Raw genomic sequence first — 26,039 nt, forward strand, 5'->3', positions numbered from 1 at the left:
GAAAACATTTCCACATCTAATAAATGTAGTTTTATTGCACGCACATCTGCTCGTTTTGTTGTTAATGTCCTTCCTAAAGTGTGCTTTGATTTAATTATTTATTATATTACTTTTGCACACAATTTTTATTTCTTGTTTGTCATGAATTTTTTTTTTTTTTTTTTTTTTTATAAGAGGAGGGGAAATGCATTTCCGTACACCTGGGGGGCTACCAAATGGTACGACCACACTCGGGTAGTGTGGGACTCCCCCGGAAGCAAGTACTCGCTTCCGGGTATACCCACTAAAACCCCTCCTCCATACCCACAGTTAACCCCCGGAGCCGGAACCGCGTTAGCATTACTTCGGCTCCGGGGCTGTGCTATTTGCGCCTTAGTGGCGCGTCTCGGGTCATGAGGGGGGTGCCCCCAGGCACCCCTCTTCACGCTTGCGGCGCAGTATGTACTCGACATACTGCGCCACCGCGTCCCACAGCTTCTGGCTGCGGAGCATCACCCCGATGATGTTCTGCGGTGTGATGCTGTCGGCGATGGCGAGCTCCACACCTCTTCGCTTGTCCGCAAAATAATCACAAACGAAGAAGGTGTGGAGCGCATCGTCCTCCGCTTCGCCACAGAGCAAGCAGTGAGGTGACCCTACCTTCCGCATCCTGAACAGGTACTTACGGAAGTAGCCGTGTCCTGTCAGGAATTGCGTCAGGTAAAAGGTCACATGGCCATGGCGACGCGACGACCACTGGCCCAGGTCCTGGATCAGGAGCCGGGTCCACCGTCCTTTGGGACGCGGCGTCTGCTCGCCCGATTTCAGAACTCTGGAGATATATCTCCTTTCGCTCTTGGGCGAGCAGATCTATCGGGATCGTGCTGGCAACAACTAGCGTCGCGTCCTCGGACACTGTGCGGTACGCACATGCGACGCGCAGTGCCCCGCGACGCTGGACGGCGGCCATTCGAGTCCGGTACTTTTCTACCCTTAGAGTGTCCGCCCAGATTTCTGCCCCGTAAAGCAGGGCTGCCTGGACGGACGTCAACAGGAGTCTTCTCTTGCACGGCTTCGGGCCTCCCACGTTCGCCATGAGACGGCTTAGTGCCGCCGTACTCTGCACGGCCTTGTCGCAGACCCTACGAATATGTTCCCAGAAGGTGAGCCGGTTGTCCAGCATCACCCCCAGGTACTTCGCGGAGCTGCAGGTCTGCACAGGCTGAGTCCCGACCATCATCGTGATGGAGGTGGGGATTCTTCTTTTCGTCAGAATCACGATCTCCGTCTTGGCAGCAGCCAACTGGAGACCGTGATCTTCCATCCACCCGTTGACCCTGCGCATAACTTGGTTAAGCGTAAGTTGGGCCAACTTGGGACTCCGTGCTGTGTTTGTCATGAATAGTATCATTGCATATATATTTGAAATCCAATTAATTGCAGTAAATAAATCGAAAAAAAAAAATTACATACCACGAAGGGATTCGAACCCGCACCTTCTGAGTATGTATCAGGTACGTTGCCACTTCGCCAGTTTGCTTCTTGTCGGAACCTTCCACTAAATCTATATTTCTCCTTATAATGAAACTTCAAATGCAAATATCTAAAAAACTATTGAGTATCTACGCCTACAATGGTATATATTCATAAACAGGGGAACAAGATCTATAAGTGTACGAAGTTTCAACTAAATCTGAGATCCGAAGTGCTTGCCTTCTCCTTGCCTTCTCCCAGTTAAAGTTCCATTAGAGCCAGGTACTGCGTTAATTAAGGAAAATTGTAAGGCCACTTGTAAGGACAATTAGTATCCTTATCGTGAGTTGATAGGTGGGTTAATGTACCTATCAACTGTATCCAGGCCTGATATAAGCTATGCGGTAAGTTATTTGAGCCAATTTAACAATTGTTATGGAAGGGCTCATTGGGAGGCAGCAAAAAGGGTACTTAGGTACATAAAGGGAACCGATCACTGCTGTTTGACCTATCGGTCGGGTAACAGTTCTTTGAAGGGTTTTACAGATGCCGAGTGGGGTGGTTGCATCAGTGATCGTCGTTCCTTCACCGGTTACGTGTTCCATTTTTGTGGATGTCCTATTTCATGGGAGTCGAGGAAGCAACGCACGGTTGCTCTCTCAATCACGGAGGCGGAATACGTTGCCATTACAGACGCTGCAAAAGAGGCTATATATTTGATGGATACATTTTCGGAACTTGGAGTTAAGCTTGAGCTCGATATTACAGTTTACAACGATAATGCGAGCGCATTAAAATTATCTAAGAATCCCGTATTTCATGCGAGAACTAAACATATAGCGATACGGCATCATTTTATAAAGGAGGTATTACGCGAAGGAAAATTTAAACTTAAGTACCTGCGTACAAATGATATGGTCGCTGATATATTGACTAAAGCCTTAAGCGGACCGAAGCATATTAAATGTGTTAAAAAATTGGGCTTGGTTAGTTAAAGTTATCTTTCAATTTAAGGGGAAGTGTTAGATTTAAGTAAATTTAAAGATAGGCTTTGAAGATGGCGCTCTTGAGTTTCCGTTAGTTTAGTTTTCTTTAGTTTGGTACGTTGGTGACGCGGTTTTTACTGCGTCCTATGGCTTCCCCTACGTTCGATAAGTATAATCGATTAAGGATCTATTCTAAGACATTTTTTTTAATTATAATATACAAATATGATACATTTATTTTTATTACTATCTTAAAGACTTACCTACTTATATATTGTGACCCGCTTCGGGGGTTCACTCTATACAATTCCTCAATCCAACTCTTACTCGCTCTAATCGTTTATAACCGTTGGGCGCCAGCCACGTCTCGTGGCGATCAAAATCGGAAGGGAAAAGGGGTGATCGTGGGTGTTTTACAGGGGAGGGGTCTCGGGGCACTTACGTCCGTACAATACTTCGCGGGGGAGTACGCAAGGAGGATTATTGTGGGAAGGGAAGTCTCTAGGGTCGGAAAAGGGGTTCGCGGGAAAGTTCGCCTACGTTACGCGAATGAGGAAATAACTGTGGTCGGAAAATCAAAAGGGGTAAGAGCGGAAAAAGGGGGGATTCGTCTTAACTTCGAACAATGCGCGGGCGGAGAAGATAGCCGTTGCCTCGATCTCGCTATTACAATAGTGATACGTTAAGGGACTCACCCAAATTTCCTCACACTCTCTCTCTCGTCGCTCCTTATCGCTTTGAATCGCTTTTCAAATCGCTTTAAATTCGCTCTTTCTATACTCTCGCCTAGCCTAGGGCTCAATGACGGTTCGCCGTCGCTGCTGCGACGACGAAACCATCGCGGGATGGTTTGGGGAGGGGGATGGGCCTAGGAAGGGGGCCTCTTCCGGCAACGGGATAAATCGATTATCGATCTTCGATACACCGGTGCTCGGGGTCGATGGGGCTGGCGGATATCCCGCGATGACGGGTGGGTTGAGGTCTTCGGGCTCGGCGACAGATGGCTCCGGTTGGACGTTTCGCATGATCTGGGCAGCTTTGTCTATTTCTTCGGAGTCCCACGTTGCTCCGTTTCCTTGGAGGACGGGTTAGGGATCTGTCGCCGGCCTCGTAGCTCCTTCTGCGGGTGTTCCTTTTCCGTCTTCTGTCGCCTCCATCGGCCCGACACCGGTGAGCAGAGGGAAAGGGTTAGGTGAGGGAAGGGTTGCAGGTGGTTTTGAGGTGGAAGTGTAACGTGGGGAAAGCGCAGCGATTGTAACGGGGGGCACGGGTGTCACAACGTTACAATATATATGTGTATAATATTCCAAATATGTTTATTAAAAAAACCATCAAATTAAAGAACATTCTAAGAAATGTAAACACTGAGGCCGTTTTTGCCGTACCTACTTAGAACTGCTTGGAATAATCCAAAGTTGTAACGGACATTCCAATCGGGATTATCTCGTCAGATATAATGTTAATAAATGTATTAACGTATGTTGATATTTTCAATAAGAAGCAGAACTGAATTAGATTTCTTGGGCCCGGATGATTGATAAACATGGTTCTGGAATTGAGATTTATTCTAGATAAAGATAAATCAAATTAAATAACATAAAGGAGGGGCAATAGTAAGGAAAGGATTGTTCAATATTTATTAACATAGTAAATGGTAGGTTAAAAACCGAGCTTTTCAAGTTTTTCCACTTAGCAACCCCCTATATTAACTAGGAATACGAATTGAAACATTTGCAGATAATAAATCAGAAACAAAATTTATAAATGATAATTTAGTTAATTTAATCCCCCTTAGATTTCTCCTTAATCCAACGCTAATAAGAACCTTGTGTGAAAAGAATTAATGCTTATTTACTGCCATTATTACATAATACATTACGAAATTTCAAACTTTAAAATCTACTGCAATTTTATACATTTTTGATCCAATTGCTAAAAAATATATCCTCTCCTTTTAATTCTTATATCATTATATGATGATTTAAAATCTATAAATCTATAAATATAACTATAATCTATAACTATAATTTTGCAAATTTTGAATCCAATTGTCAACAAAATAAATCCTCTCCTTTTAAACTTCTCAAATCATTAAATTATTAAAATGCGAATCCTTTCGATGTTTCCAAGACTCTTCTAGAGTCTTAAATGCGAGAAATTATCGATCCCGTACAGTACTTTGAATTAATTGCAATTTTCGAACTAAAATCAACTATGGGGGCCCACGAAAGTTTGATAATTCCGGGGCACCAGAAATCTTTTAAAAAATGGGCATTTTGGAAGTTCGAAAATCGAATTCTTTTATTTCTTTATTCAATAATAAACCATTTTTGAGAATTGTTCACAAAGTTGAGCGTGAGTTACTGATAGAGGCAAAATTTTAGAAAAATGCTGCCTTTATAAAATCACACGTTTTCCTGCACTTGTGTTCGTGTTTCTCAGTAATCATTCGGCCGATTTAGTTACAATTCTGTGGGCCTTTACTACTAAGGGTAACACATATTTTAGGAAAAGTTTTTTTGAAATTCGACTTACAATAAGATTAGCAGTATCTTTTATGTTGAAGGTTGGAGTACAAATAAATCCACACATTTATAAGCTTGTATAATTTTTTCTATTCCATATTTCAATATTCTCTGTAGCTCAAGTACGCATCTAGTATGATACACTAGATGCTCTAGTAATTTGAAATTGATGCCTAAAGTAAATTCTGAGAAAAAGGAACTTGAAATTGGCTTATTTTCTATGTACAGTAAAGACTCGATAAGTGTTCGAAAGGATCTATTCGTTAAGTGTTCGCGGTTTATCCCCACCACTGGGGGGGTTCCCCCTCGAAGCAAGCCCGGGAGTAATGTGACACGGCCCGGCTTTCTTTTGAAGATCTGTGTCGCATTTGTATCGATAAGACAACATTAATGCAGCGATGAAATTTTTTTAGTTTGCCTTTTTTTTTAATAACAATTTCATTAACATATTGCTGAGACCAAACACGATATTATTATAATAATTTTAACTAATCTGAATAATATTAAAATAATTTACTTTCTGTGAATGCTCACTTTATATACTAAATTAACGGCGAATGAATAGCAGCAATGATTAGGTCGTTTCTATAACAAGAGAAGTTAACAATTTTTTGTTTCGCAATTAATTACATGTGATTTCTAATTTTCTTATTAATTGATTTTTGTTGATGACCGATCGATTTACAAATCTTCTAATTGGTAGAGACATTTTTAACAATCCGAGATTACTCCGCGTGAAGTACTGTTATTAATAAAACACGCAGGTACCGTCCTAAAATTTGGTGAACGGAGTCTAGGTAATAAAAATTCACCCTCTAGGTCTGCGCTCCTAAAAATATAAATTGATTTATATTCGAACTGGACGCTTACTGTCATAAAGCAATATTGTAATTTAGAATTTCCGATTTTACTGTACGACGAATAATTCGACAATGTCATGCTGTTTCCTGCAGGCCTGTTATCAGAAAGCACCCTAGTGTTTCCCATCTGGTGGCCAGTTATTTAGAAATAATATTTTCCAAGTTTATAGCATGGGTTGCTTACCATCCCTAAAATTTCTTATTGGAAACAGTCATACTCCCGATACTCAAACGCTACGTGACTTCGAGATGCTAGTCATCATTGAGCATCTGTACATTTTTACCCGCACTTCGACTGGTCACTCACGGTCTAAGTACGTGCCATAAATTACCCCAAAGCTGAATATGTACAGCATTTCTTCTATAGCTCAGTATTATGTTAAATTTACAGACCTATATCACAGTTAAAAATAAACATTTTGTTATGCAACTTACATAATTATATTCAAAAATGATCATATAAAGTGGCAATATTAGCGAAAGAACATAATAGTTAAAAAATAATGAACAGCATTATGTTAAACTTTGCCCGATGAAATTGACTTCACAAAATCATCAACTTTGAAGGCTCATATCTGCTAAATGGTAATAATAAAATCATTAAAAGTGTCAGAACATTATGCACACATTCCTTATGAACAAGTTCCATTAAACAGATTTCAAGAATTCCGATTTTCATTTTTTGACTTTTGTCCACGTTTTCGGCGATTCTCGCCACTGTGCGACGGCTATATGCCACCACTGCGGGGCGAGGCGGGAGTCCGCGCAACACACACTGGAGCACTGTCCAGTGTTTGCGCGGGTCCGTCACGCCCTGCAGTATGAGTTGGGAGCGGATCTCTCGCCGGCGAGCATTGTGAGAAACATGCTCGCCGGCGAGGATCAGTGGAGGGCGATGACCTTCTTCTGTGAGGAGGTCATCGCCTTGAAGGAGGGGGTGAAGCGGGGTCGGGAGAGAGCCGACCGCAAAGTTAGCTGAGGAGAACGGGGCGGTGGGCCTTAATAATCCTGCTCACCGCCCCGAACAGAGAGCTTCGACTCCCCCCCCCCCCCCAAGGTAGATGTAGTGGGGGTGATCGGACGGCGGGGAGGGGCTTGCCCCTCTCCCCGATCGCAGATCGGCGGCTCCTTTGTGGCCGGAGTTGGGGCCCCGGTGGCTATTATACGCGGCCTGAGGAGTGGCCGGCGTCGGCACGCGGCGAGGAGGGTGCCACTGGAATTAGCGCCAGGGGTGGCTGGTGGGTGCACCAGTCGCTAGCGACCAACCGCGGGGTACCTGCCGAATCCCTAAATGTATCTGCCTTACCCGGGTAAGGCGGCTCTGTCTGGGTGGACTTAGGTTCCGACCTTCTCGTGGGACGACTATGGAAACTTCTACAAACCAAAACAACACAGGACGGGAGGATATTACGTCTACACAGGCAAGGGAAAGGAATACGCAAAGTACAACGAGGGATTAGGAAGCGACGCATCCTGGGCCCAGCGGCCTCGCGGCTCCCCAACAGAGCAGGAGGGCGCGACATTGGTCGGCCGGAATCTGCAGAGGCAGCAGGGCAACCTCTGCTGCCTCGGACAGAGGATTCTGGGGCCGGGTAGAGAACAGCGAGGAGGAATCGGATGGGTCTGTTTTCTCGCTGTCACCTATGACCCCCTGTACCGGGGCTGTGGCGCGGAGGGGACGACCTACTGTGCGTCGTCATAGGATAAAAATCGAAAAATAAATATTTTCATTAAGGGGGCAACCTCATGTAAAATGAAATTTTTGAGCATTTTTTTTTTCGCTTAAATCGATAGGAAATTTCCTCGGGAATGCGACTAAAAAAGTTAGAAAGTGATCAGAGATGTTCTTGTATGTTATTTTCAAAATAAAGTGAACGGTTGTACTGGGCGGTGCGGTCTGTTACTCAACTTTTAAACGCGTTTTTCTCAAAACGCAAAATTTCGCATGCCGTGCAACGTAGCTCAAAAACTAATTACTCGATCTTTATGAAACTTGGCATATATATTCTATAAACAATTGGCCTCAGCATGACGAGCTCCGATTTCTTTTTTTTTAAATTTAAAATACTGTTATTAACAATTTTTCATAACCGAAACCTCGTTTTTTTTTCAAAACTTTGCCATTTTCGCAATTTTAAAAATTTTAATAAAAGAAAAATGTCATGCTGAGCGTTTTTGCATAAAGTAGCTATTCTATTTTGATTTTTTTGTTCCACATCATTTTTGTGCCTTGTACGCTGCACGGCGAATTTACAGGATGCCATTTTCAAGCCGCCATTGCACCATCGTTATTAGGAATTACAATTTATAAAAAATATTTCCGTATACATTATAACGTTAATAAATGATACTTTAAATTTGAAATCAATCTACGCATTACATTTTCCAAAAAAAATTCTTGAAAAACAGACCATTTACATGAGGTTGCCCCCGTAACATCTAAAATCTCAGTTGTAGTCTAGATATCTGTTGCTATAATATGAACTGTTATTATAAAAAACAAACGAAGTACAACAATGTTCAGCTACGTAGCTTGCGAGGTAAGCGTTTCATATAGAAATCATCTTGCGATTGAGTTAGTGTGTTTTGAATACAGAAGGGATATTTTTTTTAATTATTTACGATGGAGTGTGTTTCTGAAGGTAAGTATTCTTTACTTTCACACTTTTTTTGCTTTTTATTTCCATTATTTGGAAGTAAAATTAATAAAGTAAACTTGTACGCTTTTGATAACTTTAATTAAGGTTTTAAACAATACTCCTTAAAACTCCTTCACGATTTTTGGTGGAAATACGCGTACGTATACCCTGCAAAAGATCACAATGAAATTGGATGCTCCTACCTGCTCCTTAATTTTTTATAACTATTTGTTTAGATCAGCTACGTGTACTCACGAACAGACCTATTTTCAACAAATGGCGTGAAAGTCGCCAAAACGAAAAAAAAACGTAATGTGTTAACGTTTTTTAAAGAACATTTTTATTTACTAGATTCTCCTGAGAAAATTAAAAAGAATGTAGAGAAATTTAGCAATTTGTACTGTGCAAAACTTACTACAAAGTGGAAGAAATGCAATAGAATTCTGCAACGCCTTTTGCATCGGAACGAATCATGGTTGGATTCTGAGGTAGAATTACCTAATTTTGTTAAACAACAACACCAAGTTGCAATAACATCAAGTTGTAACAAAGAAGTTGCTGTTTCTCGCGGACGACCGAAGAAATCATTTCAGCATTGCTCGTTGAAAACAAAAAGAAGGCGTGCTTTGGAGTTGCTCGCATCAAATTCAGCGGAGGAGATTTCCTTTACTGCGTCTATGTCTTCACAATCTTCAAGTCGACTTTCGCATTTCCCCTGAAGGCGGTGTTCGCGCGTTACGCGCTTCCGAGATACACAACATATTTTGTAACACGCGGGGAGTTTAGAAGGCGTGCGATATCAGTAGCAATCGGCTGAGGCCCGGATGTAGGGACGAGCACGTTCGTCATGGAAAAAATAGTTCGTGGCGATGCGTTGAGCGGCGGCTTGTGTGTGGCGATTTAAAAAAAAGAAGGGAACGGTACTGGTACGATAGGGGGAAGTTCGGGTTCCGGCTGGGCCGCGGCCTTTTTTCGGACAGATACACAGCTGGACGAGGCACTAGCTGCCTTCGTAGAGGAGATCTGCCCTGCCAATCTCTCTCTGGGATGCACCCAATCAGGCGGCATTTCATTGCCCAAACAGCAACACGCGACGAGGGCTGTACCCGTTCCTGAGACGTCAGGGTCCCGCTATCTGCACAGGTACGATTTCATGGGGCATCTCCCACATTATTAAGATCCGAACAGTACTTCCCACCGAGCTGGTGGTGTTCCGGAACTCGAGTAGTTAGTAAGAGCACTCCTTTAAAAATAATATGTATGCTTTCGAATGCGATCACAACCAACTCTAAATTGTATTTGACTTGTAGATTTATATTTTTTCTCCTTGACGGCTTTTTCCTCCACTCACTGAGTGGAGGTTTTTTATGCCCATTAAAATCCTAATTTTCCTTTCCAATTGTGCCTTTGTTATTCCTTCTCCCAGATTCACATTCCTTCTACTTATCTAGAATTCACCTTAAAGGTTGTGTTGATGACCCATGCCTGCTGTGGACGTACGCTCGGCAAATCGACGCCGAGCTGCCTCGCCTTGAAGGTAACTGCGGGTTAGGTTCAGCCAACTTTTATTTATTAAATTTACAATAGCTTTAGGAAAATCGTGACAGGCGGCGTCTCCAGCCTCCCTGGCTTGTCGTAAGAGGCGACTAAAAGGGACCGCGCGCGAAGCCCCTGCAGATAGGCAATACCGAACCTGACGTACAAGGACGCGGCGACCGGTGGCTGACACACTGACCCAGTTTCGGCCGCTACCTGCGAACGGGTGACGTAATCCGTCCACCGCCCGCTCGTACGCGCCTCTCACCCTCCCGATGAGGCGCTTCTTCAACGAGCGGCTCACCCGGATCGGACAAACCCTGGTCTTTCGATATTTCAAATCAAAACTTAACATTATAATCGCCCAGCTAACTAGCCAAACAGATAATTAGTAAATCAACCAGTAACTGCCAATACAACAATCCACAAACCTTCAAATTCTAAATTCTGAATCCCCAACCCTCATGTTTAATTTATAAATATAAATTCTGAAATTCTTCCTAATTCTAAATCTAATTCAAATCCTCAATTTTCTGAACGCCAATTCTAGCTTCCTGTGAATTTTGAAAATTTTATAATGGTGAAGACCAATTTAATTTTCACGAAAATTACATTAAATCAAATTAAATTACACTTTTCGTGCAGTACAATTTCCAACTAACGATCTCAAATTTTAAACGCAATATGCTTCACGTCTTGGCTCCCTGTTTGATCTGATTTGCGTCTTCTTCTCTACTGCCCTCTTCTGCCCTCGTTCGTCGCAGCATCCCGAGCTCGATCTATCTCCCTCGCTGTATCTGCCGGGCAGTGGATCGAGACCGGTCGACCCGCTTCTTCTTCTCGCCGGCCGACTCTCGGCGAATCATGACTCTACCTACCCTACCTCTTAGGTTTTCCGATTGCGTACACGCTTTGTACAGCATTCCGCGTACGGTGCCCCAACACACGTGTAGTATAGATTTGGATACGTTTAATTAAATTATTTACACTTTAAAAGCATAGATTTGGATATACAAAGTATAGTCTTGAATGAATGGATGAATGTATGCAACAAACGATACGAACGAACCGACCGCGATCGCGTGCTCTCGTACGAGCATTCCTCCGCTCGCATCGACTGTCGTGTCCTTTCCCATGCCCGGAACTCGCTCATCGAGAGACTTAGCTTACCCAAATGTGTGTTGCGGTCGATGGTGTCCAGGCGATCCGGACAGACCCTTACGCGGGCTCGCACGAGTACTCCTTCGTTTTCGCGACCTCTCCTAGGCCCGATACTTGCCCACCAAGAGGCTTAGCTCACCCACATGTGTGTTGCAGCCTCTGGTGACCAGGCGGCTCAGGCCAATCCTGCCCTTCTCCTGTGGAAACTACGGGTAGGGAAAAAGAAAAGGATTCTGCAAGGATAAGGCACAGTTCCAGCGACGCTCATTATAGGCCGCAACGTTAGAAGAGGATTTTTGTAAGGATAAGGCACAGTTCCGGCGGTGTGTACGCACAATGGCTCGAGAATGTTTATGGACTCATTCGAGACCTGTTGTGGCTAAATGAAATCACCGTCGGTCAGAAAATAGCCTGCGCTTAAGCGGAGGTGCGATGGGGTTTACTCGCGACGCTCTTGGATGACTGAACGCCTTTAGGTCATCCGAGTCGGTTGATGTGTAAACAACATCGTAGCTACACAGATGCTCTCCATTAATGCCCCTTTAGATTGCCGGAGGTGTCTGTGGCCGGTGCGAAGCGAGTTTTTAGTGGCTATTAGGGTACTGTAACGATCCAAACTCGAGGAAACTCGGGTTGGCAAGTACCTTCGAGTCTCACACTGCCCGAGACCCCTCCTAACCCCTCCTAACCTCGCGTACGTAAATGTATTTTCTCGCTGTCTAACCAAAAAAAAAAGTCGACTTTCGCAGGATGTAAGCAAATGCCTTACACCCAACTCAGGCATTATCACTTTGTTTCAATTTAGATATATCAGAACGAAAGTATATAATTTTGCGATCGGTTATTAATGCAATTCATAAAAATTGCTTTCCGTCTTTATATGTATTGAGGCAGGAAAAGAAGACATTCTTGCCTAAAAATATTTTCATAACAGAAATATCAGCACATGCTGATCTACAAGAACTATTGAATATCACTGCCACAAGCATTTTGAAAACAACACACATAGATCAAAATATATCTACAAAATTGATGTGTAAATGGGGGTTTGACGGTAGCTCGGGCCACAGTACGTATAAACAGAAATTTTCAAATATAGAATATACAGATGAATATTTATTTTTTATAGCTTTTGTACCTCTAAAATTAGTTGATACAGAAAGTGGAGTGGATTTGTGGGTCAATCCTCGCCCTGGTTCAACATTTTTTTGTAGGCCTATAACATTCATTTTTGCTAAAAAAAATCCGGAATTAATTAGAAACGAAGAAACAAAAATGAAGGAAAACATTCGGAAACTCCAAAACTATGAAACGGTAATTAATGGTTATACAGTACAAATTAATTTTGAATTTTTATTTACTATGCTTGATGGCAGCGCGTGTAATATTTTATCTAACACAAATGCAGCAGCAAAGTGTTTTATTTGAGGAGCTACTCCAAAACAGATGAATTCAGTGACAATTGGCGAAAAACCTTCGAACGAAGACAACTACCGATTTGGTTTGTCCACCCTTTATTGCTGGATAAAATGTTTTGAATGCTTGTTACACATCTCTTACATGCTGTTGTTGAAGGTTTGGCGAATAACAGGAGAAACCAATAAAAGAATATTTGAATTCAAATCTAAAATGGGGCTAATAGTGGACAAGCCAAAACCGGACATCGGGTCAACAAATGACGGCAATACTGCTCGGAGGTTTTTCGCCAATCCTGCATTGAGTTCTAAGATAACTAGCATTGATGAACAATTAATTGCAAAATTTTCGTTGATATTAAGAATTATAGCAAGCGGTAGGCAAATAAACATTGCTAAATTTAAAGTATTGTTACTAGAAACAAGAGAATTATACTTGGAGTTGTACTGTAAAGACGCGAAGTCCCTCTCTCACTGAGACCTCGGCGTACTTTATGAAATTTGATCTGAGTTGTTAGTTAGATAGAGGTTCTCACTTACCTTTCGCTGGGCGAGTAGAACCTATCTGCGGACGGAAGCTGTGGTGGTGTGTCGTCCAGGTATTCGAACGGTAGGGTAGATGTTTGCGTGAAGGTCACGCACTTCCGTTCACAATGTACGTTTATTTGGTTCTGGTACAGTCTTTAATTCGCGCGCGTTTACAACTGAGTCTTCCGGCACCTTGCTCTGTCGAAGCCCTGAGCTTCGTAGCAGAGTCGTATAGGCTAGACTTGATCAATTTATTGATATTACTGGAATCTTGCTCTGTCGAAGCCCTGAGCCTCGTAGCAGAGTCGTGTAGATTCTAGAGTATCGAACTCTGAGCGGTACTTCGCGGATTATCTTCGCGGATTTAACGATTTACGAATTGTTGGAATGATCTGATCGGATCGCGATACTTTCTGGTTTTCGTACTATCTCTGCTATACTGGTATACTGATACACTGTTTCTGTTATACTGCTACACTGATATACAGTAAGACCTGGATAAATTCCACCAAGATTGGGACCCAGTGGTTGCGTTTACCTAAGCACGGTATCGAAGCTCGGATGACACGCGACGACCAGCCAAGCGTGAACGTAGAAAGGGACAGACAATGGTGGAAAGAGAGAGGTCCGAAATGAAAGGAAAGAGCCGAAACGTATCGGTGTGACTAATACTAATTGAATCAAAAAACTTTTTTATTTTTGACTTTTTTTGAGTGAAACTTTTACTAGCGCATTGGTGAGATTTTTGTGAGTAAAGTGGTACCAAACACGATATAGTTTCAATTACAATTACTTGCTAAAATTGATGTTATAAGTTGGCGAAAAGCAAGAGAGATTGAAATCCAAACCAGTCGCGGTGTCGGCTTTGGTTTCAAAGGTTTCATTTATCCTGTTACATCCTAGAGCCCCCCCCCCCCCAGAGAGACATATTTTTCGCGACCTACCTTACCGACCGATGGTAAGTTACCGACCGATGGCAAGTTTCCGACCGCTGGCACTTTCCGTGCGCGCGACATGAGTTGCCGACCAATGGTAAGTTGCCGACTGATGGTAAGTTACCGGCCGATGGTGCTTTCCGTGCGCGCAACATGAGTTACCGACCGATGGTAAGTTGCCATCCCCAATTACCATCTACAAATGGTAACCTATCGACATTACAAAAACATTGTTTACCATCGATAAGTCATCGACCTGACAAATTCACTTACCAATACTTACATATATATATACATACATATATCAATCCTTACTATTTTTCATTATTGTTATTATCAATTTATTATTACAAATTATTACATCATGGTATATGCTTATACTAATAACAACTAAGTCGTCTACCTATATATATATAACATTAAATAATTAAACATAAATAAATTAACACTATAAAAGAGAACCACTGCGAACGGAGTACCCCTGAGAGAGGCATCCAGAAATTCTCACGGGACCTTTCTCAGGCTCCTCAAGTAACAAAAATTCAGAGTCAACAAAGATAAGTCTTTTCTACGAACGCTGAATCAGCATCAGCAAAAAGCTAATCAGCCCTCTAAAAATAGATGCATGGGAAGTCAAACCTCAGCATCTTATACTACATAAATACAGGGCCCGGAGCCCAGATCGTCAGTCTATCCGGATCTCTCAACAGTGCAACAACTAACCAGTGAAAGGACTAAGTGCTCGAACAAGGACTAAGTGAGCAAACAAGGATTCAGTGTTCGCAAACGGATTAAGTTAGTTCTACGAAAGTTCTCAAAATCAGTGTTCATACGTAAGCTTTTATACTTATTTATATTTATTTTATTAAACACTTATATATTTGAATCCTGTGTATTTTCCTACCCTAGTCTACTTGGAATCTCCTTTGTTATATTTATTTTCCGATCGTCGTCATACTCGGGATTGAATCGCGAAACGTTACTACTTAGTATTTATTTATTTCCATTCATTCGCGATCATTATTTCTTGCTACTTTCCATCGTCTACGGAAACCTACGACAAGACCCAACGTCATACAATTGCTAACATAGTAACATTGCCAACTTGATTCACATTTCCAATCTATATTCTTACTCTGTTCTTTCTTCTAGTCTGAGTGCTCTCAAAGGAGTTGCACCAGCCCCTTGCTATATTCTAAGAGTGCGCTCAAGAAAGCCGCACCTGTCAGCTTTATTCTACTCTTCCTGGTCGCGCTCAAGAAAGTCGCGCCGGATTTCCTTTCTAGCTGAGTGCGCTCAAGAAAGTCGCACCAGTTACTACCTGTCGCGTCGTTTCTTCCCTTCGCTTGGAGTGCGCTCGAGAAAGTCGCACCGGCAGCTCAAGTCTACCTGCGATGAAGGTAAATCAAGTGAGTAATTAGAACAATGAATTGGCATCACCAATTTATTCTTTTACATATTCAATACGTGACGGTCTTGTAGGGTAAACGCAGTCGCAGACCCACTCGTCGAGGTGGTGTTAAGCAACGAGCTAGGGCACTAATCAAACGCCAGATCCAATTGGTCCAAAAGGAGCTAGAGACGCGATTTCCACCATCCGGTCCGTCAAGTCATCCGGGCGAACCGTGTTATTCACCCGTGTCAGAAGCTTCGACCATTTGCCTGGGTCCTCGCTCACCGCAGCTCATCGATTTAACCGAAGAACCAGAACTAGAATCAGTTAACGTAGCAGAAACCAACGAGATTCCAGCCGAGATCCTTGCTATTATATTCAATCTACAAGAATAAAACATTTATACCCTCCTATCCTGGAGCCTTTTCATTTCATTCAATCGCCCTTACCGAATCGGGAATCCTGTAGGGACGTGTATTCGTCCGCCAGGCTACTTCGACGATTCGGCGGACCCACCTTAAACAAATATCCCTCCTATTAATTCACGAAGATTTAACACGAGTATATTACCTACTCTCTTCCCACGGCGCGTGCGTCCGAACCGCTCCGGATCCGCGTTCGTAACAATCCTAGCGAGGAGTCGATTCTGGGCATTTAATGTTTCATTTATTCAAGCGAGGAGTCGATTCCGGGCATTTAATGTTTCATTTATTCAAGCAAGGAGTCGATTCTGGGCATTTAATGTTTCATTTAACCAAGCGAGGTGTCGATTCTGAGTCCGTACACATGTTTTCTTTGCAGCCGACATGCCGATTCTGTGTCCGTACACATCTTTTGTATTCAGCCGACATCATTTATATTCAGTCGTGGTCTCAATTCTATGTTGTTTATTCTATTACTATTGTTTATAAATATAATTCAACCTATATCGAGTTTGGTATCATTTTAATCAGAAAAATCTCACAAATGCATTAGTAACAGTTTCATTGAGAAAAAGTTAAAAATAAAAAAGTTTTATCGTTGAATTAGTATTAGTCACACGGATATTACGGTCGGATCATATTACACGGTTTCCTCGTCGAGCGGCTCGGTTCGCCTAGGGGGATCCCCCCAAGTGGAGGGGATAGCGATGTTTCATTTATCCAAGCATTCTTTCGTTGAATTTATCCAGGTTTTACTGTACTGATAAACTGCTTCTGAGAGCGTGCCGGCTCGGTCGCGTTATTTTATATTGATGAGCGAGGTCGCCGTTTGATTTTGCAATTCGGGTGAACCACCGCGTTCGGATGGTCAGCGTTCTCGCGATCCGTCGATCCGAACGAACTGCTCACTCAGAATTTGCGGGACGGTGAATTCGGATAATGAAATAGGAGTTTAAAGAATTTGAATGGCGAAATAGAAGTTTCAAGAATGCGTCACAGGACGTGACACCTGGTCGCCTAGATTGTTGCATATCGGTACGATATTAACAAATAAATTTGAAGAGGAAAAAAAAAATTTTCTTAAGCAATTGTGTTATCCGAATTCATAGTTTGTGGTTTTATGAGTTGGGTGAATTTTACAATTTTGGGATGAGTGTAATTACAATCTTTGTTAGTTGACGTGAATTTGTTGCGCTGGGTAATTTTTTTTGTTAGTACTTCTCTGCACTTGCGAATCGGTGTATTACAAAGAGTAAATGGTTTTCGATTGACTATTTACTTTCCTCCCCGCTGAGATTGAGGCGGTAGGGATGCGTGACAGAGCTATAGTGCGTGTACTGAATAGTATTGTAGACCGATGCTTCTGGACTTCTTTATTAAGTTTTAAATTCAAGGTTTCTTTTAAGATGCAACTAGTATTTGCTTGATCCTCTATCGCGGAAGGTATGCGCTGAGACAGCGGATGTCTCGGATGCGCTAGTTCTGGGTATTGTCAGGTGTCTTGTGGTTCCTCAGAACTTTGTGCGCTTGGTGGGGTGTTCGGTATATCTTCTTGTTTGGCGAGTAGAATCGTCACTTGCAATTTACTTTTGCGTCACGTGTTTGAAGCCGGCTTTATAACTGTTAAATGGATTTGTTTCCGCCCTTGAAAGATGTGGTTCGCTCCTGGGTAAGTGGTGTTAAAAAGTTTTTTTTTACTTTTTTTTTTATATATATATATTGTGGTTGTTTTGTTGTAGCGCGTGAATGGGGTGTACAGATCATACCGCGGCCACATTAATATCAGGTATCGCCTGGCCGTCCAACGATTACGGAAGGAATACCGTGATTATATGAGTGATTTGATGGATTGGGATGAGGATAGGATTTTAAACATTGCGCCCTTATTCCAAGAAGATTGTACGCACTAATTTTTTGATATTATCATATTATCTATATATTTTTTTGTTTTGTTTTTTGAATAAATTTCTTTTATCATAACTTGTTGTTTACTGTATCCTCCCCTTCCTTTTTCTGAATAAATATTTATCGTAAGGATTTTATTGTACATTGTTATTTTGTAAATACTTCTCCTTTTATTTTTTTGAATAAATTTTTATTTTATTTTGAATTTGCGTGTGTTTATTTATGCGTATTCCCTGAATTCCATATTTTTAGTTCAATTCTTCCAGCGTAAAGACTTGTATCTGTTTCTGCGTTATTGGTTGCGGTACAGGTGGTTTAATTGCAGGTGGTCGTAGTGGAACGGGTGGTAATGCTCTCCATTCCAAGCTGTTCGGATGTTCTATTTTCATTTCATTCAATTCGATATCTTCGTTTCTAGTTAGATGTCTTTTCTTTGGAAGCTTTCTAATATTCTTGTTGTTCTTTAACGTCACTAGTTGTGGAGTAGGAGTATCGAAGGGAGTTCCAAAACGACAACCAAACTAGTGATGCAATAAAAAGGCTTTAATAATAAGTTTAATGAAACACACAAAAAATACAGCTCGCGGCTCGTTGTCTCCGTTAATGGATAGTGCGTAGTAGCCGAGAAGCGCTATTTTTGTATTTTTATGAAAAATCTTTTATCTAGCAGGAATTTACTATACAGGATTGCATTCTATAAACATTTCTGATGAAGAAACCATTCACAGAAAGTATCGGTATGGTTTGGTGTTGGAACAAATAAAGAAAATATCCATCGACAACGTGACTACGACGCCTTGCCGCCAGGCGGCCATTGTATGCCTACCTCGCCGCATCAGTGCCGTAACTACGCGTAATGGACATTTGTACCACTTTAATAGATTTTTGCTTACTATGAGTGTGTATAATATTGCTATACAATGAATGCTATATGACTCATGTCCACGTCGGAGAAATTTTACTGTTAAAGAGCAAATAGTCATTAAAGGATACCGTGGGTATACGGATTACGCGTATATACGATTTCTTTGGCATTCCTCGCACTTTTTTATTTTATTTTGAATATCTTGTTTTAGGTTTTCCCAAAAGAATTTGTCTTTTATTCTATTATATGTTTCATTTACGCCTGAATGACCTCCTAGTTTTGTGGAGTGGAATTGGTCGAATATTTTATCTCTATTTTCGGGTTTTACGATTTGGATACTGTTTTAGCATATTATTATTTTAATGTTTGTTTTATTGAAGGTGTTTTTTAATATTTCCTGTATTTCATGCCAGTTTATATTTAATATTTTAATGTGTCTTGAAATGCTGAAGATTTTTATATTTTTCCGTATGAGTAAGTCTTTTAATATGTTAAATAGTTTTATCTGTAATGTCCGGGTAATAAGGTCGCGGATACTTAATTTTAACTCGTATACATGGGTCGTAGGTCTAGATCAGTTTCTAGCTGATGCGGCACTGCTCACGTTCGGCGTCCCCACTCCGCGCTACATAGCCCGTGCTCGTGTACTGCAGTGATGCCAGAACCGTGGGACGTGGGACAAATTTTTACCCTCTCCACGACGTCCCACGACGTCCCAGTGATTCCCCTACCGCAGTTGTTTCATCTAACACAAGCGCGTTGTCCCACGTGTCCGTGTGAGCTCTGCGGGTTTGACAGAGTTCGGCTGCTTTCGTCATTTCTACGTTATCGGCTCGATGTTCAAACCGCTAAAGCACGTGGCAGCAGCATCGACGAATCGACAAAATAATATAATTTCGTCCATGGCAATATGGCTGAATTAAGAAACCAGGAGAATCAGTTCGAATCCCTATTTTACGGTTTCAGTTCTGATTCTTAATGCATTAACGTTTTTTTAATACATAAAAATACATGTTTTTTTGTGTACTTATGCTGCTTCGTTGCTTTATAATGACTAATGACTGATTTTTCTTTTGAATGAAACTTCCACTAGCGTATTGATGAAATTTTTCGATTAAAACAAGATCAAACACGTCATAATTTGAATTATAGTTACTTTATATATTTGCATTAGGTTTTAAATAAATAAGTAAATATAATGCAAATTATATCGTATTTGGTCTCATTTTAATCAGAAGAACCTTACAATTACATTGGTAAAAGTTTCATTTAGCAAAAATGAAAAATAAAAAAGTTATAGTTAAATTAATATTGTCTCACTCAAATGTTTCTTTTCGTGCCCTTTAATTCTCGGACCTCTTTCTCTTTCGCTATTTGTCCTTTTCTACGCTCGCCAGCATTCAAGAACTCGCTCGAGCTATGTCGTTCTGCCAGCATCACATTTTCGTTACCTATTCATCGAATATTTGAGTGTAACGCAAAATCAAGAGAGTCCAGTATAATAACACATTCTATGCTGAAAGAATATACTAAGTTATCTGTCTAAAAAAATTTTAATAAATCTGACAACAGATTTATTTTCGGGCTGCTTTTCTTAAGTAATCAGCATTTTACCAGTCTCCTGTACGCATCGTGTGTAGCAGTTTGTAGCAAACTCAACATGTTTCCGATATTACGTCGAATACACAACCGATCGAAAAATATTAAAAATGCAGGATATTTTGTGCCGTTTTTTATATGCTAAAGGCGATTGACATGAAATAAATGACTAACAATGAATAGTATAATAAAGGTGATCGCTGTTCATCTATTTCCCTTCTACGATGTATTTCTTCCACAAGAGACGGTTTCCTAACAATTTACAGTACAGTAAAACCTGGGTATATGCAAGACGTCCGATCAAACTTCGACACCTCACTTGAATATGCATATGCAATGTTTTGATTCGATCTCTCTGACTTTTCGTCTACTTTTAACATCAATTTTAGCAAGTAATTACAATTCAAACTATATCGTGTTTGGTATCATTTTAATCAGAAAAATCTGGCCAATGCGCTAGTAAAAATTTCCTTTAAAAAAAGTCAAAGATAAAAATGTTTTATAACTGAATTAGTATTAGTCACACTGATATGTTTCGGCTCTTTCCTTTGATCATTGGACCTCTCTCTCTCCTCCATTGCCTGTCCCTTTCTGCGTTCACGCTTGGCTGGCGTCGCGCGTAACCCGAGATTCGACACCTCGCTTGGATCCCAATCTCTCTTGCATATGCATATCCAGATTTTACTGTACTGTAAATTGTTAGGAAACTGTCTCTTGTGGAAGAAATACAGGATTGCCTCGAAATAAGCAAGTGGTCTCTGCTTCGAAATAAGCAACTGTTAGGTCTCGAGCCACTTGCTTATTTCGAGGCAATCCTATACTACATCGTAGAAAAGAAATAGATGAACAGCGATCACCTTTATTATACTATTCATTGTTGGTCATTTATTTCATTTCGATGGCCCTTGACATATAAAAAGCGGCACAAAATATCCTGGATTTTTAATATTTGTCGATCGGTTGTGTATTCTACATAATATCGAAAATATGTTGAGTTTGCTACAAACTGCTACACACGATCTGTACAGGAGACTGGTAAAATGCTGATTACTTAAGAAAAGCAGCCCGAAAATAAATCTGTTGTCAGATTTATTAAAATTTTTTTAGACAGATAACTTATTGTTAGTATATTCTTTCAGCATAGAATGTGTTATTATGCTGGATTTTCCCGATTCTCCTAAAAGTGTGCGAGGCTGGCAGAACGACACAGCTCGAGCGAGTTCTTGAATGCTGGCGAGCGTAGAAAAGGACAAATAGCGAAAGAGAAAGAGGTCCGAGAATTAAAGGGCACGAAAAGAAACATTTGAGTGAGACAATATTAATTTAACCATAACTTTTTTATTTTTCATTTTTGCTAAATGAAACTTTTACCAATGTAATTGTAAGGTTCTTCTGATTAAAATGAGACCAAACACGATATAATTTGCATTATATTTACTTATTTATTTAAAACCTAATGCAAATATATAAAGTAACTATAATTCAAATTATGTCGTGTTTGATCTTGTTTTAATCGAAAAATTTCATCAATACGCTAGTGGAAGTTTCATTCAAAAGAAAAATCAGTCATTAGTCATTATAAAGCAACGAAGCGAAAGTGCAGCATAAGTACACAAAAAAAATATAAGGTTTATAGCAAGCTTAACATTTTCTATTGTATTATGGTAATCACTATATTATAGTTTTGTTTCCTTGTTGTATTATAGGAAAGTAAAATGTGCAATATCGTATAAGCGTGGACCAGGTGCAATAGTTGCAAGAAACCTGATATGTATATAACAAATTAAATGAGGAATCAAATTGTATCTAATCCATCTTTCATTGTAATGACCATTCAGAGAATAAAATTATAATAGTTGTAAGGAATAAGAAATAAAACTGACAAACCGTTAAAGATTGAAATTTCTTTGTATCCTTACAATTTAACCTAACCAATTTTCCTCGTATGTCTTCGAATTTTCGTATTGTAATAGTTAGAATAACTGTAATATCTAATTGAAGAAATTACTTAAATATTAATTAAAAAAATATCAAAGAAAGATGCAGTTCAACTCCTTTTTTTAACTGCTTCCCAAGTTAATGTATTTCATAGTATTAATGTATTAAAAATGTATTTTTATGTATTTAAAAAACGTTAATGCATTAAGAATCAGAACTGAAACCGTAAAATCGGGATTCGAACTGATTCTCCTGGTTTCTTAATTCAACCATATTGCCATGGACGAAATTATATTATTTTGTCGATTCGTCGATGCTACTGCCACGTGCTTTAGCGGCTTGAGCATCGAGCCGATATCGTAGAAATGACGAGAGCAGCCGAACTCTGCCAAACCCGCAGAGCTCACACGGACACGTGGGACAACGCGCTTGTGTTAGATGAAACAACTGCGGTAGGGGAGTCACTGGGACGTCGTGGGACGTCGTGGAGAGGGTAAAGATTTGTCCCACGTCCCACGGTTCTGGCATCACTGGTGTACTGTGCGTTGCAGCTTAAGTTGCCGAGCACCAGCAAACTGAACCGTCAGCGGGGCAAGGGGACTGTGCGTTCGCTCCACCTAATCCCCTCCAGGAGCCCGTAACTTGAGAAGTGAGCGGCCAGATTGCATAGGCGTAAAATTTTCATATTCGCGGAAGATGTATTTAAATATATAAACGTGCAATTTTTTCGAGATATTAATAGATTTTTTATAATACTCGTTCTTGATAACAGTTGTTATTATGCAAAATTTATGGAAATTACATTATGGAAAGTGTAAAAACTCTCCTGTTTTCTTAATAATGTAAACCCCGAATCTACGTCTACGTCAATGCGTTTGAATCGTCGCTCTCAATCGCTTCATCTCATTCTGTTTCAATGTCTGTCCTTAGCGACGTTCGTCACGCGATAGATTTGTGGATGTAAGAGCCTCGGCCAATAAACATAATACGTGTGACTGGAGGTAGGTCAACGAATTTGATTGGACGGCAACTTAGCTGCAACGCACAGTACATCTCGTGGCTCCGTGATGTCACGTATTTCAATACATTACAACTCTCCCGCCTTTTTAATTCGAATTCTGTTGAGGCGCGGGGAGCGGCGCAAGATCGGTTCATCCGCTCTACCCTTTATTATTTGGTCAACATGGCGCTTTTGGATTACATTTTGGTCGGTTCGTACAGCATATGTAGATGGCGAAGTTTGTTTCACAATTTTACCGGCCGCTCGTTTATCGGCTCTTACCCTGTAATCATTTACCATAACGTCTTCACCTACCGCTATCTCTACCTTACGTTTACCGGGTCTGTTAACGATCTGTGCACGTTGCTTATCTTCAACAGTCTCCGCTACATTCGGTTTTAACAGGTCGAACCGAGTTCTCAGCTCGCGACCATACATCAAGAATGCTGGACTCCTACGTGTGGTACAATGCTCGATACTACGGTAATCGTACAAAAACATATCGACCGCTGTGTCCAGCGTCTCTCCCCCTTGAACGATTTTTGAGACTTTATCTTTAAATGTTTGCACAAAGTTTTCAGCGGCCCCGTTAGTCGCCGGATACTGTGGGGGCAAATAAGTATGTTTTACTCCATTTTTTATCAGGAATTCGTGGAATTCCACACTTCTAAATTGTGGTCCTCCATCCGTAACACAATGTAACGGCAACCCAAATCTCGCAAGTCACCCTTTGAGTTCCTCGATTAGTCTGTACGCTGTTGTGTTATTCTTAAAATTAATTATTTCCGGCCATTTGGAATACGCATCAATTATAATTAAATACATGTTCCCATAGAATGGTCCTGCAAAATCACAATGTTTGCGGCTTCATGCCTTTGTCGGCCATGGCCATGTTGTTAATGGCGTATGCGGCGGCTTCTTATGCTGAATTAGACAAATTTTGCATCTATTCACTAAAGCTTCTATGTCCGAATCTATTCCTGGCCACCAAACATACGAGCGAGCAAACATTTTGATCTTTACAATTCCTAGGTGTGAGGCATGTAATTTATTCAAAATTAAGGTTCTCATGCTTTGTGGAATAACGGCTCTTAGGCCCCAAAATAAACATCCTTTCTCGACTGTTAATTCTAATCGTTTTGAGTAATAATGTTTTTCGTCATTCGGTAGTTCGTTTACATCTGGCCACACATTTAATACATGTTTAATTACGTCGCTAATTGTTTTATCTTCCCTATTTTCAGTGGCTAACATTTTGTAATCAAAAGTTTTAATTCCTTCTTCAAAAAAGTTTACATGTAAAAAATCAGGTTCTAATTCTAATAACAAAATATCATTTCCTTCGTCTTCGATGGGGAGTCTAGACAATGCATCACAATTTGCAGTCGCTTGGGATCTGACATGTTCGATTTTATAGCGAAATCCTGAAAGGAAATAAGCCTATCTTTGAAATCGGTTATCGGCTGTTATTGGAATCCCTTTACGCGGCCCTAGGATCATCTGTAACGCTTTATTCTGGTACTAAATTTGCTACATATTTTAAAGGTAATCGAAGAGGTTGGATTTGATTTTGCTGGTTTGTCATTTTATTTTTTGGACTTCTGCAGATGAGTGTTAAATTTCCTTCGCTATTCTCTCCGTCCGGATTTCCTATTAAGCTTGGTTGTTCTGTAATTCCCTCAATTTCAAGTAGGGATATGTCGTTTTTGTAACTGTTGTTTATTGTTTCGTTTAATGTTTCGGTATTATTTCTGTTATTTTGGGGACTTATTTGGATTAATGGGGATGCGAAAGTTCCTGTTTGTTTGTTATTATTGGCTGCGTTACTTGGATTAATTGTAAATCCTATATTTTTGTTCTGCCAATTGGCACTTCCGTTATCCGTTTGGTTAGTGTTTATTGTTAAATTTTTAACGTTCATTGTTCTGGGTATTGCACCTAGATTTGTATTCGCGTTTGACACCTCGGCTGTGACTTCTGGTGTGAAGTCAAATGTTCTTTGTTTTGTTGGTGAACGATGTGTTTTACGGCTTTGTAAAAAGGCTGATGAATAGTTACGATTTTCTACAATACTTTTAAGTTCAGGATTTTCTTGTGTCCTGCTTCTTGTTAGTCTGTTCCCGTCCGTAGTATTTTGGTTATCCGTTGGTTTAGGATTTTTATTATTCATTTGAAATTTTCATTATTTGTAATTATTTAGGAAGTAAATGAGTTCGTTTTATGTATGCTTTGTAGCAGTATTTCAATTAATTGCTTATGTTGTATATAAAATTGGTTCGAAAGTAAATGACTTGGATTTTTAAAGTTGCAGACAAAGATTTATATTCTCGAGCTAGATTTTTTTATGAATCTACCTTATATTACAGGTTAGTAGTGTCTGTTGGCATTCGATTCGTATCGGAACCACTGTAAAGTCGCAAATGGCGAAATAGAAGTTCCAAGAATGCGTAACAGGACGTGACAGTACAATTGGTACTATATGCCTAGTACAGTTCATAAATTACTTGTGCACAGTCCAGATATTATTTCAATATTTGATTTGCCAATTGGTCAACTATCAGAAGAAGCATTGGAAGCAACACATAAGATTATTAGAAAAAGTCGTTTTAATCATACCAGGAAGTCATCAAGGATGAACACAAATAAAGATTGTTATTTAATTACGGTATTGTTACTTATGTCAGATCCATATATATCTTTTAATAGAAAGGTAACATCTAAAAAACAAAAAGTTGACACGGAAATATTAGAATATGTTGCAAACCAAGAAGCGATAACAGATGGAACATTAGACCCACATTTGCGTTTTGACATCCCAGATGATGATTTGATGGTACTGACCAATGATGACACTGATATGATCACTACGGAAGAAGAATC

General features: G+C 40.4%; 1 protein-coding gene across 1 annotated transcript; it reads left to right on the forward strand.

Annotated features, from left to right (window-relative positions):
- Positions 1-14,491: 14,491 nt before the first annotated feature.
- On the forward strand, positions 14,492-15,828 carry LOC117611352 (uncharacterized). Its single transcript, XM_076689700.1, has 3 exons — positions 14,492-14,870; positions 15,190-15,446; positions 15,520-15,828. The coding sequence occupies exons 2-3, from the start codon at positions 15,432-15,434 to the stop codon at positions 15,823-15,825; spliced, it is 321 nt and encodes a 106-aa protein (XP_076545815.1). The 5' UTR covers positions 14,492-14,870; positions 15,190-15,431; the 3' UTR covers positions 15,826-15,828.
- The last annotated feature ends 10,211 nt before the right edge of the window (positions 15,829-26,039 follow it).

Source organism: Osmia lignaria, chromosome 8, assembly GCF_051020975.1.
Source record: "Osmia lignaria lignaria isolate PbOS001 chromosome 8, iyOsmLign1, whole genome shotgun sequence".
NCBI lineage: Eukaryota > Metazoa > Arthropoda > Insecta > Hymenoptera > Megachilidae > Osmia > Osmia lignaria.